The sequence below is a fragment of the Carassius gibelio genome, chromosome B10 (genome assembly GCF_023724105.1).
Source record: "Carassius gibelio isolate Cgi1373 ecotype wild population from Czech Republic chromosome B10, carGib1.2-hapl.c, whole genome shotgun sequence".
In the NCBI taxonomy this organism is placed as follows: Eukaryota; Metazoa; Chordata; class Actinopteri; order Cypriniformes; family Cyprinidae; genus Carassius; species Carassius gibelio.
This window is the reverse complement of record NC_068405.1, coordinates 2,162,691-2,178,643: the sequence shown is the minus strand read 5'-3', so window position 1 is coordinate 2,178,643 and position 15,953 is coordinate 2,162,691. Positions and strand designations below refer to the sequence as shown.

The 15,953-nt window shown below is 40.8% G+C and overlaps 1 protein-coding gene across 1 annotated transcript; it reads left to right on the top strand.

The window, feature by feature from the left end:
* The first annotated feature begins 294 nt into the window (after window positions 1-294).
* Window positions 295-8,197, top strand: LOC127966192 (integrin alpha-M-like). Its single transcript, XM_052567029.1, has 11 exons — window positions 295-389; window positions 565-647; window positions 802-882; window positions 2,293-2,371; window positions 2,549-2,653; window positions 2,733-2,768; window positions 3,522-3,635; window positions 7,237-7,335; window positions 7,467-7,487; window positions 7,631-7,738; window positions 7,832-8,197. Exons 2-11 carry the CDS (start codon window positions 628-630, stop codon window positions 7,913-7,915), a joined length of 747 nt encoding a protein of 248 aa, XP_052422989.1. The 5' UTR covers window positions 295-389; window positions 565-627; the 3' UTR covers window positions 7,916-8,197.
* The last annotated feature ends 7,756 nt before the right edge of the window (window positions 8,198-15,953 follow it).

Genomic DNA, 15,953 nt, shown 5'->3' with positions numbered 1-15,953 from the left:
TGCTGCACTTTTAACATATGATATAACTCACATATAATACATGAAATTACCCTGTAGCAGATCTATACAGGTGGAGCTGAGGAAGGTGGAGGGTTTCTGAAGCACTCAACCCAAGTATTTGAATGTTGTGCAGCAAGCTCATTGGCTGCTGATGCAAAAGAAACCAGTCAGCTGCAAAATGTGAAAAATCATGTGATTATATCAGATTAAGCTAGAACCTAGCAGACTGCACCATGTAGAGTTTCATGGAAGAACTTTGAATAAATTGTGTGTTTGTGTTGAATAAACAGCCGAGTCTGACTCGAATCAGCTGTGGTGATGAAGACAGCGGTGCTACGAACAGAACATCCTGCAGCATCAATCTACCAGTGTACCGCAGTGGCACCACAGTAAGACAGAATCACACACACAGATTCTTTTCTTTTCATACACATTTTCTGCATATTATTGCTATAAGTGTTAAAATTGTGGCAAAATTAACAGAATATATCTTTACAGTTACTACAGCCCATGAACCCATGACCTTGGTGTTGTTACCAACATTTGGTTTCTACTGTATTCTAGACTCAGTTTCTGGGAACCTTCCGTGTGACAAAATGGGATAACGATTGGTCTGACCGGTTGGAGATGATGATCACTGCCAACAGGTGAATCAGGTTCATTAACTAATTTGTTGTTAGGACTTTGTAGTTAGTCATACTTCCGCAGATATCTGGGCTGACCATATGTCATGAAGGTTAAGAAGAATGACTTTATTGCAGTTCATGTTCAGCTGTGAGTAAATTCTGTATTTGTTCACAGTGATAACAATGGTAACATGAGTGATACGGTGGTGAGGAAGAGCGTCCCGGTGCAGTTCTCCGTTGATCTGGCGATCAGTCTGTGAGTCACATTTATCAAAAACATCTGTCCTTCTTGATCTGCTCTTCACCTCTGTATGACGGAAATCACAACACAAGACATTTGACATAAAACTAAAATCTAAATGTCTTGCTCTGTTCTGTCCATAACTTACTCACTTTCTCCTGTAGATTCTGTTTTAATGACTTCATTAGACAGTCCCTCCAGAAAAACACTGACTTTTTTTTGTGATTGTCGTGGGCAAAAATCCTTGATTTTGCGCCAGGTTTTCTTAAAAATGCGATGGAATATGCGGGATATTTTTGCAATCTTATGCGATGAAATTGCGGGAACTTGCAAAAACTGCGGTTTGATGAAAAAGAGAAAAAAAGGTGACCCCCCCCCCAACACTCTGTTCTCACTAGGCTAGTCTTATGACTTCCTATGATAAGCAAGCATACTAAATCACAGAATAATTAAGTTCTCATTCTGTTTTATTTCAGACCTTAATTAACACATGGCCCAAACTTACAAAACATTGAGTCAAACAAGTTCTCTAGCTTTACAAAAGGAATATTCAACTAACTTTACTTCAGTAAAAATGAATACAAATAAAATATACAAATGCTGTTTTACAGGAATTGCAAAGTGCAATCTTTTATTGCAACGTAAATTATTTTACATACTACTAATGTACTTACAACTGTAAGGTTTTGGTAGCCTACTATTCTGTAACAAAAAAGTACAATCTTACAACTGTAGAGATGCATCAACTTCTGAATTAAACTACAACAGTCCACTCTGAAAATGAAAGCTAACTGCTTAGTCTAACACTGGCCTATCATTCGCCATCCTCATCCCTCTCTCAAAATAATTTGCCCCTACTGTCATGTAACACACCGGGTAACTGCTTCGCGTTAACCTTGAGGTTAACCTTAACTGCTTAACCTTGATGTCTTTTGCGCTTATTTTTGTTGGCAGATGAGAATGATTTGCGTCCTTCATCCTGGTTTCACCGCGGGCTTCACAGATGATGTTCACGTCGCGCAATTACGTCACTTCATAAGGTTCCCATTGGGAAATAATGGCAATTTACTTGTGTGAAGTAAACGCAACATTTTTCAACTTTCTGCTAAGATATATGTGACTTTTTTGCAACGAAAATTATTATTATTATGAAATCATGCTACCTCCGCAAATTTTGCTTCCTGAAATTGGGATTTTATGCGGCGAAAGTGCGGCATATTTGAAAAAATGCGACCCCCGCATAAATATGTTGTCCTTGGCTGATTATGCATAAAATCACATGGTCGCATAATCGCGTTTTTCTGGAGGGACTGATTAGAGAGACGACCAGCATTATTACCAGCAGTCAACAAACTATGACAATAACATGATAAAAATGATAGACGGAGAAAGTGACTAAACAAAATGTTATTGTCTGTTTGTCAGAGTGGCTGAAGACTCTGTGACGTATCTGAACTTCTCTCTGGAGGACAGAGGTCCAAAACCTCTCAACATCAGCTACAAGGTTTTTTTTAACTGGTTCATTGTAATAAAGAGTGTATCTTCACAATAATTATTTGAAATAAAGTAAAAATCAGAAACAGGCTTCAGATTTCACCAGAATTTACAGATTAACTAATTTACGGATGTGACTCAAAGTGATTTGGAACAATCAGATTACTGTGTATCTGTGTGTTTGCAGGTGGAGAATCTGGGTGTTAAAGGTCTGCCGGTGTCGGTCACGCTCACCCTGCTCTGTCAGACTACCCATGTGATTTTAAGACCTCACAGCTTCAGCATGCAGGAGGTGCATCACTCGCTCATCAGCTCATACCATCAAATCATCATGTATTTGTTGAATAAACCTCTTCTGTTCTTCTCTTCAGAACTCGCTGCAGTGCAACTTCAAGCCAGAACAGCAGGTAAGAGGTCATATATGTGTATTCTGTGACTGCTTGTCATTTGATGTTGATGAAGATAGTATAAAAGAACCTGAGACAGATGTTGCTAGTTGAAGGTCATTCACACTAAAAACAATAATAATAACTGTGTTGACAATTACAACAATGATACCTGTAACGAAAACTGTATTGGCATCAAAATGTTATATCTATAGTTATAGTCCTCCTCCTTAGTGTGAGTGGCCTTAAATAGATGCATTAGCAGTGCATAGTTTTGGAGCGCTATTGTAAAAGGAGTTGCAAAAACAACCAAAGCATGTTTAAATGATTTACAGTAGAAGTATAGCTTAAATTGATTGCTTTTTTTTTATTATTGAAAAGCAGCATATATTGATCTAATCACAAGCAGAGAAGCAATATTGGGTATAGAATATAGAATATAAATAGTGCTTCATTAATTAACTGTGTTAAATTATTTGAATGCGTTAAGGATTGTAAAACTAATCGCATGCATTAATGTGTAAACTATGACATCCCAACTTGAAACAGACAATAAGACGCATTTCAATATGCAGATCTTTTGTTCATATCAATCAAAGATGATGTTCTTCAGTCAGTCAACAGAGGGCAGCAGTGTGACCTCTGACTCTTTAAAAGGTCAAATTATTGACGTGTGCTGTTACATTCATGTTTATTGCCTCCTTTTCATCACTGTTTAACTGATTTCCCCTTTAACTCTGGTTTATTGCACTCGGTTTTTTGTTGATGTTTCAGGACAGTAACTACAGGAAGTTTGAGTGTCATCCGTTTCTTCTGCAGAAATCTTCAGTAGCTCACTTCAACCTGATGGCACATGCAGCTCTACAAAATGTCAAGGAATTCAAGAGTGTAGGTGTTAAACACACATCTGAACTACAGCACAGTCACAAACACGTGAAACACACATCCGAACTGCAGGACCGCACAAACACAAACCTGAACTACAGGACTGCACAAACACACACCTCAACTACAGCACAGTCACGAACACGTGAAACTCACACCTGAACTACAGGATCGCACAAACACACACCTGAACTACGGCACAGTCACAAACACGTGAAACACACACCTGAACTACAGGACTGCACAAACACACACCTGATCTACAGGACCGCACAAACACACACCTGGACTACAGCACAGTCACAAACACACACCTGAACTACAGCACAGTCACAAACACATGAAACACACACCTGAACTACAGGACTGCACAAACACACACCTAATCTACAGGACCGCACAAACACACACCTGGACTACAGCACAGTCACAAACACACACCTGAACTACAGCACAGTCACAAACATGTGAAACACACACCTGAACTACAGGACCGCACAAACACATACCTGAACTACAGGACCGCACAAATACACACCTGAACTACAGCACAGTCACAAGCACGTGAACACATACCTGAACTACAGGACCGCACAAACACACACCTGGACTACAGGGCCGCACAAACACATACCTGAACTACAGGGCCACACAAACACAAACCTGAACTACAGCACAGTCACAAACACGTGAAACACACACCTGAACTACAGGATCGCAAAAACACACACCTGAACTACAGGACCGCACAAACACACACCTGAACTACAGGACCGCACAAACACACACCTGAACTACAGGACCGCACAAACACACACCTGAACTACAGGACCGCACAAACATACACCTGAACTACAGGACCGCACAAACACAAACCTGAACTACAGGATCGCACAAACACACACCTGAACTACAGGACCGCACAAACACACACCTGAACTACAGGACCGCACAAACACACACCTGAACTACAGGACCGCACAAACACACACCTGAACTACAGGACCGCACAAACACACACCTGAACTACAGGGCAGCACAAACACACACCTGAACTACAGCACAGTCACAAACACACACCTGAACTACAGCACAGTCACAAACACATGAAACACACACCTGAACTACAGGACCGCACAAACACACACCTGAACTACAGCACAGTCACAAACACGTGAACACATACCTGAACTACAGGATCGCACAAACACACACCTGAAGTACAGGACCGCTCAAACACAAACCTGAACTACAGGACTGCACAAACACACACCTGAACTACAGGACCGCACAAAGACACACCTGAACTACAGCACAGTCACAAACACGTGAAACACAAACCTGAACTACAGGACTGCACCAACACACACCTGATCTACAGGACCGCAGAAACACACACCTGGACTACTGGACCGCACAAACACATACCCGCACTACAGCACAGTCACAAACACAAACCTGAACTACAGCACAGTCACAAACACGTGAAATACACACCTGAACTACAGGACTGCACAAACACATACCTGAACTACAGGATCGCACAAACACACACCTGAACTACAGGACCGCACAAACACACACCTGAACTACAGCACAGTCACAAACACGTGAAACACACACTTGAACTACAGGATCGCACAAACACACACCTGAACTACAGGACCGCACAAACACACACCTGAAATACAGCACAGTCACAAACACATACCTGAACTACAGCACAGTCACAAACACACACCTAATCTACAGGACCGCACAAACACACACCTGGACTACAGCACAGTCACAAGCACATGAACACATACCTGAACTACAGGATCGCACAAACACACACCTGAACTACAGGACCGCACAAATACACACCTGATCTACAGGACCGCACAAACACACACCTGGACTACAGGGCCGCACAAACACATACCTGAACTACAGGACTGCACAAACACACACCTGGACTACAGGACCGCACAAACACACACCTGGACTACAGCACAGTCACAAACACACACCTGAACTACAGGACCGCACAAACATACACCTGAACTACAGGACCGCACAAACACAAACCTGAACTACAGGATCGCACAAACACACACCTGAACTACAGGACCGCACAAACATACACCTGAACTACAGGACCGCACAAACACAAACCTGAACTACAGGATCGCACAAAGACACACCTGATCTACAGGACAGCACAAACACACACCTGAACTACAGCACAGTCACAAACACACACCTGAACTACAGCACAGTCACAAACACGTGAAACACACACCTGAACTACAGGACCGCACAAACACACACCTGAACTACAGGACTGCACAAACACACACCTGAACTACAGGACCGCACAAACACACACCTGAACTACAGCACAGTCACAAACACGTGAAACACACACTTGAACTACAGGATCACACAAACACACACCTGAACTACAGGACCGCACAAACACACACCTGAACTACAGAACAGTCACAAACACGTGAAACACACACCTGAACTACAGGACCGCACAAACACACACCTGAACAACAGCACAGTCACAAACACATACCTGAACTACAGCACAGTCACAAACACACACCTGAACTACAGGACCGCACAAACACACACCTGGACTACAGCACAGTCACAAACACACACCTGAACAACAGCACAGTCACAAACACATACCTGAACTACAGCACAGTCACAAACACACACCTGATCTACAGGACCGCACAAACACACACCTGGACTACAGGGCCGCACAAACACATACCTGAACTACAGGACTGCACAAACACACACCTGGACTACAGGACCGCACAAACACACACCTGGACTACAGCACAGTCACAAACACACACCTGAACTACAGGACCGCACAAACATACACCTGAACTACAGGACCGCACAAACACAAACCTGAACTACAGGATCGCACAAACACACACCTGAACTACAGGACCGCACAAACATACACCTGAACTACAGGACCGCACAAACACAAACCTGAACTACAGGATCGCACAAACACACACCTGATCTACAGGACCGCACAAACACATACCTGAACTACAGGACAGCACAAACACACACCTGAACTTCAGGACCGCACAAACACACATCTGAACTACAGGGCCGCACAAACACACACCTTAACTACAGGGCCGCACAAACACACACCTTAACTACAGGACCGCACAAACACACAGCTGAACTACAGCACAAAAATATATATATTTTAAAAACCTTATTAGAATAATATATTGCCTTATTTATTACTTATATTAATGCTTCATTATTAACACACACACACACACACACACACACACACACACACACACACATATATATATATATATATATATATATATATATATATATAAAACCGACAGCTGAGATTATCCACTTGCTTATCCTCAAACATACCCAGGTATACCACATTACCAGCTTTTTAGAATGCCCCTCTGAACTACAGCACAGCACAATCACAAACAGACACACACATGCTGTCATTCGCCTGACAGAAACAGTCCCAAACGGAGGGTGTTTAAGAGTTTCAAAGATTAAAATTGATGCAGATCCCAAACTGTTTCTTCTGCTGTAGAAATACTCCTTCTACGAGTTCAGGATGGATTACGTGTTCAACATCAGCGCTGAGCTCAAATTCAACACAAGCCGCCACAAGCAGATGTCAAACAAGCAGGTGAATCAGAGATGAACCAATAATAAGCCGCTGTTATCTCAAGTTTGCTGCAGACACATCTGAGATCTACATGTTTATAACACCATATAATATTACAATTTACAGTAGAAAATATTTCTTCCATTCTGCAGGATGATCCCCACAGATCCCAGGTACCTGCCATCTAATTTCTTCAGTAATTCATTCATCTTTTACATCTTCAGCGTAAATGTGTACATTTTAAAAGCGATTTTATATATTATTCATTAAGTATGAAAATGTTACTAGTGCCAGTGGTTGTGATGATTTTCCTCAGACTGCAGTGAAGGTGGAGTTTGTCGTTCCTCCCAGTCGAATGCTGATTGTTGGCACTGGTGTAGTGGGCGGGTTTATCTTCCTCATCATATTGATCCTTCTGCTGAAAGTAAGAACCAATCAAGTCACCTTGCAGTTGATCTCATCATTCACCTCTCAGATTCTCAATCCCATTTGTGTGTGTGTGTGTGTGTGTGTGTAGTGTGTGTTTTTTACAGTAAAGTCCCCCGCAGTTTATGAAAATAAGATGGTGGTTCTACTCAAATTCATCAATAAAGAAAACTGACGTCTGAGTCAGTGTTTTGAAGGAGGGCTCAAAACTGAAGTTCCTTTTTTATGTTAATGATTTTTAATGGTCCAGGTTTATGACCAGGTTTTCTTCATTTTCAGTGTGTTCAGTATGTTTAGTTTAATGATGTTCTTTCCAGTGTCTTTGTAGTTTATTTATAATATCCTAAGTTACATACATTTTATGGTGTTTTTTTCAATTAAACAGTTTTTGTCTTGACTGAATCTTTTTTTTAAGCTTCATGGTTTTTTTTCTCTCAAATTTCAAATAAAAGTATTCTGTGAGAAACATTCATACTGAGTATTAGTGTTTATTTTAAGACAATAAATAAATAATCACTGTATAAATCTGTAATATAAAAATAAGCTAATTATAAGTATGCTATGGGTAAACGCATTTGTAAATGAGTGTAGAGGCTTTCAAGTTTATAAAAAAATAGTCAAGTTAGTTGCAGAAGTATGTCTTTTTTGAATAGGGATGACACCTAAAACATGGTGGCAGCGTGAACACTTTTAGATTGTTTGTTTCCCTGCTGGAAAAACCAGCACAGACCAGCATAGATGGTCATACCAGCTAGACCAGCATATGTTGTGTTTTGGCATAGGTTTGCTGGTGACCAGCATGGGATGCAGATGTGCTGGTATGCTTGCTGTATGCATCTATTAAATGCATCCCATGCTGGTCACACCAGCACCAACATTGGATGCTGGTCACACACATTGGAAACTATGCTGGTCAACAGTAAATAGATGTTAAGGATGGTAGTCTGTTCACCAGGGTGGAATGCTGGACAGCTACATTGAATTTTGGTATGATGAAAATCATGAAAATACTAGCTTACATTAATACATGTAACAAGTTCATTTAATAATAACAAGTAAACATTAATACAATAATAACAACTATTTAACAAAAAACAACACTCATTTGGCTCAACAAGCAAATTACAATGAAACACACAAACAAATTTTTTCCTTAATTAAGTGCTCACTATTGGGTTCCATTTGCGCCAAAAATGATAAATTATGTTGATGTGTATTCTCTCTGTTTATTATTTTGTTCGGTCATCCTTACTGTTTTGCCAATCCTGGGAAGAACTCGAACACATCATCGAACACTTCACTGCTGCTGCTGCTGCTCTCCGTCTTCACTGGGAAGTACTCGAAAAACATCCTCAAACACTACACTGCTGCTGCTGCTGCTTTCCGTCTTCACTAGGAAGTACTCGAACACATTCTCGAACACTTCACTGCTGCTGCTGCTCTCCGTCTTCACTAGGAAGTACTCGAACACATCCTCGAAAACTTCACTGCGGCTGCTGCTCTCCGTCTTCACTAGGAAGTACTCGAACACATCCTCAAACACTTCACTGCTGCTGCTGCTGCTCTCTGTCTTCACTAGGAAGTACTCGAACACATCCTCAAACACTTCACTGCTGCTGCTCTCCCTCTTCACTAGGAAGTACTCGAACACATTCTCGAACACTTCACTGCTGCTCTCCGTCTTCACTAGGAAGTACTCGAACACATCCTCGAACACTTCACTGCAGCTGCTGCTCTCCGTCTTCACTAGGAAGTACTCGAACACATCCTCGAACACTTCACTGCTGTTGCTCTCCGTCTTCACTGGGAAGTACTCGAACACATCCTCGAACACTTCACTGCTGCTGCTGCTGCTCTCCTTCTTCACTGGGAAGTACTCGAACACATCCTCGAACACTTCACTGCTGCTGCTCTCCGTCTTCACTATGAAGTACTCGAACACATCCTCGAACACTTCACTGCTGCTGCTGCTCTCCGTCTTCACTATGAAGTACTCGAACACATTCTCGAACACTTCACTGCTGCTGCTGCTCTCCGTCTTCACTAGGAAGTACTCAAACATATCCTCGAACACTTCACTGCTGCTGCTGCTCTCCGTCTTCACTAGGAAGTACTCGAATACATCCTCGAACACTTCACTGCAGCTGCTGCTCTCTGTCTTCACTAGGAAGTACTCGAACACATCCTCGAACACTTCACTGCAGCTGCTGCTCTCCGTCTTCACTAGGAAGTACTCGAACACATCCTCGAACACTTCACTGCTGCTGCTGCTCTCCGTCTTGACTAGGAAGTACTCGAACACATCCTCAAACACTTCCCTGCTGCTGCTGCTCTCCGTCTTCACTGCTAAGTACTTGAACACATCCTTGAACACTTCACTGCTGCTGCTGCTCTCCGTCTTCACTGGGAAGTACTCGAACACATCCTCAAACACTTCACTGCTGCTGCTGCTGCTCTCCGTCTTCACTGGGAAGTACTCTAACACATCCTCGAACACTTCACTGCGGCTGCTGCTCTCCGTCTTCACTAGGAAGTACTCAAACATATCCTTGAACACTTCACTGCTACTGCTGCTCTCCGTCTTCAATAGGAAGTACTCTAACATATCCTCGAACACTTCACTGCTGCTGCTCTCCGTCTTCACTGGGAATTACTCAAACACATCCTCGAACACTTTACTGCTGCTGCTCTCCGTCTTCACTGGGAAGTACTCGAACACATCCTCGAACACTTCACTGCTGCTGCTGCTGCTCTCCGTCTTCACAAGAAAGTACTCAAAGGTGTATTCGAACACTTCACTGCTACTGTTCTCTGTCTTCACTAGGAAGTACTCAAACACATCCTCGAACACTTCACTGCTGCTGCTGCTCTCCGTCTTCACTAGGAAGTACTCAAACACATCCTCGAACATTTCACTGCTGCTGCCGCTCTCCGTCTTCACTAGGAAGTACTCAAAGGTGTCTTCAAACACTTCACTGCTGCTCCCCGTCTTCACAATGAAGTACTCAAAGGTGATGAACATTATTAACAGCAATTATTATGTGATGCAATCACACTTGGAGCAATCTTTGTTAGTTCTGTTTGAAGATTCAGGGTTAGCATCATCTGGGTCCTCCTAGGGTCAGCATCATCTCTTTTTTGAAAAATCACTTTAAGTTATGACTACAAAGGTATATCTTAATTATAGTTTCAAATACTAACTGAAATTTACCCAAAAGAGAGAGCAGTGGGAGATGGCGATCTGCAGGTATGGACCGACGACCACCAACTGCCAACAGCAAAGCCCCAAAAATCTGCAGTTTATGCTCAGTCAACTTTTTGGACCTTTTTGGATTTTTTCTGTAGTTATTTATTTATTTTTAAATTTAAAGCTCCAATATGGAGGAATTTTTTAATATAATTTCAGAAAATAACTTGCACAGTGTGATATATTTCCTCCAGTTGTTTACTTACAATATCTCAAAAGTCTCCAAAGATTTTTTATTTCAGAGAAATTACGATTTTAAATAACTGGCCGTCCCGGAAAAGAAATGTCGCCTCTCAGTGACGCAATGTCCGCTCTATACCTTTTTTCCGGTGTAGACCATGTGATGTTCCACCACACCGGAATATCACATGGTCAAATGCGGAAGTGGTGGTTATGTTATAGCCATGCGTATGGTTTGGTTGTCGTTGTTATGGATCACGATTACTCTTTGGCGAGTATTGAAGTGCCAGTAAAACTTAATCGTCCATATTCGGATACACGCAGACTGTGTGACAAACGGCGGAATAAAACCAGGATAAATATCGGCCAGGCGTTTACGAGATGGAGAGAGCTGCGCAAAAATCTTGGAGTTGACAGAGACTCTGCTCTAGCGAGTGTATTGATAGACAGGTAAGCAAATCAATTATTTATTTTGTTATTGTACAAGTAACGTAATAGTTACAGTAAAGATGATTTTAATAGATGTGAATTACACCACATGCCTGTACATTCTGTCACTGTAGCATTTGTTTTATCAATAAAATTACCTGTGAGAAAATAACATAACGTGGCAAATGGACTGTTTCAGTTTCAATAATAGCACTTATAAACAAAGTTATATTGCTCTTTGTACTAAGGTAAGAATTTTTATCACGTGTGGTGACCGAGATTATGGCAGTACAATTAAATACAAACTCACTCCCCAATCTCAAGAGACGCACTAGCGACAGACACTAGTGGCTGTAGCCATTTAGCCTCCTTGTTAGTGCGTCTGCCTCCCATGCCGAAGACCCGGGTTCGAGCCCCACTCGGTGCGAGTGCGAGGAGCGGTAGAGAGGGGTTACGTGAATAACATTTCACGTTCCTTGTAGTTCAATAATTATGATGACATAAAATAATACAATCAGATATACAGGTAATACAAAAACGAATAAATTACCTCATCCGTGATCATGATTTACTAGCTAGGACCACGCCACAAACCAGCTATGCAACTGGGGAAGAGTAGAAAGAGGATGAAGGGGTCGAGGGAATGGGATGATGGTCAGGTTGATCAGGGCATCTTGAATTGATGGCTCAGGGTCGGGGTACCGTCTCTAGCGTATATTTAGGCCAGACAATGAGGACCCCCTGATACAACCTGATAGAAATATAATGTGGGATAAGGTTGGCTGAATGGATGAGAAAGGGAGGGAAGGGAGAGAACGAGACTAGCAGAGCGGTGTGAGATGGAGGTTTGGAAGTCAGGTGATTGTTTGAGGCATGGCCCTGCTCCCGAACTTTAGTTAACCTCACTTAACTCCATTTCGTTTATCCAATTTAGATACATTGCTATTGTAAAAACGACATCTTCCATTGTCACCTGCTTCATAGCGTCATCAAGCTTTGCCTTTGTTATTGTTGGAAATATAAGTGTAATAAAAACGCTGTCAAATTAACTTTTTTTTGCTCTTTTTGACCACATGGTCAAGATGTTGTAAAACATGGCAAATAAAAATTTCTGGGCTCAGAGTTGTATTGAAAAATGTGTCCAATTGTCTCTGTGAGTTGTTTACATCAAAAGTTATGCCACTTTATATCATATTTAGATTTTTCGGGTTTGGTGCAAAGGGTTAAAAATAAAGCATTTTGGACATTATTTCAGCTTGGTACCGCATTTATTCTTAAAATAGACACTTGAATGATAAAGAAATAACAGGTTGTGAAAAAAAAAATCACCCTATGCGCTTGAGAAAATGAAAAAATAGTTGATCCTTTACACATCTTTGGCCATTTTTTGCTATTTCTGTCCAGAAATAAAGTCAATATGTTGTCAAATGTCAAAAATAACCATTCCATTAAAATCCTGGGGTCAGAATTGTATGGGAAAATGTGTTCATTTGTCTCTGTATGTTGTTTACTTCTAATGTTATGCCACTTTCTATATAACTTTTTGATTTTTCGGGTTCCGGTCGGGTGCAGCAAAGGGCTAAAAAGAACCCTTTGGGACATTATTTCAGCTTGGTACCTGGCAGATTATGAAAATAGACACTTTTAGGATTTAAAAAAATCAGGTGGCATAAAAAAAGCCGGGGGGTGCGCTTGGACCCCTATTTCCATCTAGACCAGTGGTTCCCAACCTTTTTCAACTCGCGGCCCACACAACCAAACACATATGTTTGCGCGGCCCACTTCAAAAAAATTAACTGACCCCGCTATTGTTGGGTTAATAACTTAGTACTCAGAAGCTAGATTTTAAACTATATTTATTGAATAAACTAGGGCTGTGCGATATGGACAAAAAAAAAAAAAAAAAAAAAAACTATCGCGATTTTTTTGATCAATTTTGCAATTGTGCTTTTACAGTCATAAATGCATTCAGGATTAATTTGAAACATATTTCCAAAAGAAAACCAATCAGAGCTTTATCAAAAAGTTGTAACATCTCTAGAACAGACAGAAGTCAAAATTATCACTATAGTGAAGATGTAAAAAAATGTATAGACTTGTGGCAAAAAAAATAAATAAAAAATCCTGTATACAGGGACTTTTTTTTCTTTTTTGCCATGCATTGTTCATAGAGCTCATTAATTGTAGCAGTACCTCAGGTGTTTGCAGTGTGTATACAGTATGTGTATGCGGTCAGCAGTGAGAGCGCATAAATATAACGCGAAAGCACATTAAAATAATGCACGAGTGCGAATCTCTCTGTTCGCAGCAGATTTCCTTTGCTCTGTCACAAAACCGGTCGTGCTTGCTCAGATACACGCTGCTTTGCGAGGAGAGAGTGTGCACACTTAAAACGTGTCTCCTCTCACTTAAACTGCATCCTGTTCACTAACAAATTCACTCTATGCTCATGTGTTAGACATGAATTATTTTCGCACGTTTTATTTCTAGCCTTTTACCGCAGTGAGAACGCTCTGATCCGTCAACACTGGCTCAGAAAAAAAGGCGCATCACAGACAGTGTGTGAACCTGGAGTTAGGCATATGCGCACGCTCAAATCGTGATTTTAGGACGTTTTCTTTTAATCGCACAGCCCTAGAATGGACTGGAAATGAACAGAAAATAATTGGCGGCCCACCTGCAATACCACCTGCAGGACCACAGGTTGAAAACCACTGATCTAGACTATACTTGATATCTCCGAAAAGTACCATTAACTTGCTAAGTGCAACAATAGCAAAACAAGCGGTAAAACTGTCAGGCAACTTTTGTGTGCGGCGCGCTATGCATAGCTCGTGCATTCAGAGCTGTGCACATTCACAGCTGATTCAGGTGACATTAGAGATGATCCGCACATCTATACTGCAGTGTGTAAATGGGCCGATGATCCTTTTCACAGCATGAAAAACAAAACTTATTTTCCAATTGTCAATGGGTCAATTTTCGATAAAGGTTTGTGCTTTCTGTTTGGGGTCTCTGGGAAAGTTTGAAAGTCTTTTAGAGCTGCATTCAGAGTGCTCACGTCCGTATAATGGAGAATTGACACATAACATTGTTTTTTCCTTATAAATGCACTAAACACAAACACGAAAAATAAGACTAAATCTTCTTTGTTTGGATTTTTTAAAAAGTCTTTTAAGCATTTTGGGGGGAGGTGGATTTAATGGAACCACACACAACCAAGTGTGTTCTGAAAGACACATGCCCTGCATTAATCCAGTGTGCTTTAAAAATCTTGACCTGCTTTGGATCTACTTATGTGTGTGAAAGTGCTTTCTCTGCAGTAGGAATAATAAAGTCAAAGCAACGTTCACGTCTAACTGACAGACATTTGACAGACTGTCTTAGAGAAGCTGCCAGTGAGCAACAGCCAGATCTTAAATCACTGGTTAAAAGAATGCAGACTCAGATTTCCCACTAAGAATAAGGACTACTTTTCATCAGGGCTTGAGAAATATATATAATATAATAAAAACAATAATTAATAATACTAGAAAACTGTTAATCCACTTTTTGTTCCATATTTTTTATTCAGTACTGGTATAAGCCTACTTTAAATAGGACAGAAAATTGCAAGACTTACCTAGCAAGGTTTTTTAATACTCTGAGTATGAGCTCTTTTGTTTGCATTCATATTGCAAGAAAATTATCCAGATTTTAATTTAAATTTTATGTTCAGTATTACTTTAAATAGAACATAGACTAGGAAGACTTACCTAGCAAAATAGGTAATAAACTGAATTTCTATGCAAGTAAAAACTTTAAATATTGTCATAAATTAAGTTTTACTATGCAAGTTATAATTTGTGGCCCTTCATATTTAATATGGTTTAAATGTGGCCCCCTTGGCATCTGAACTTGAGTACCCCTGGTCTAATCTATGCTTTGGACCTGGCAAGAGCCAGAGATGCTGGGCTGAGACAAATATCATCCACAACAACACAAACAAAGTCCTCCTGCAGAGGTCTACCACAGCAGTGGCACAAGCCAAGTGGTAATAAAATAAGGGTAGTTGCCATCTTATTTTACATTAAAATATATGCATAATGAACAGAGAACCATCATTAGTTCCAAGCAATGCTATGCTGAGTTAGCTAGTTAACATTAGCGTGTATATCAAAAACATAAAGAATAATATATTGTTTTTGGAGGTTTTAGTCTTTCGTGGTTTAGACTACAGCTAACTTTACCTTTAAGAAACTCTGTATAACAGCTAATGCATCAAGTTTAATAAACAAACGTCAATGGTCATTCACATCATTATATTATTGTTATGTTATTATTGGTGGTGTTTTGTCGAGGTTGACACACAACCTTA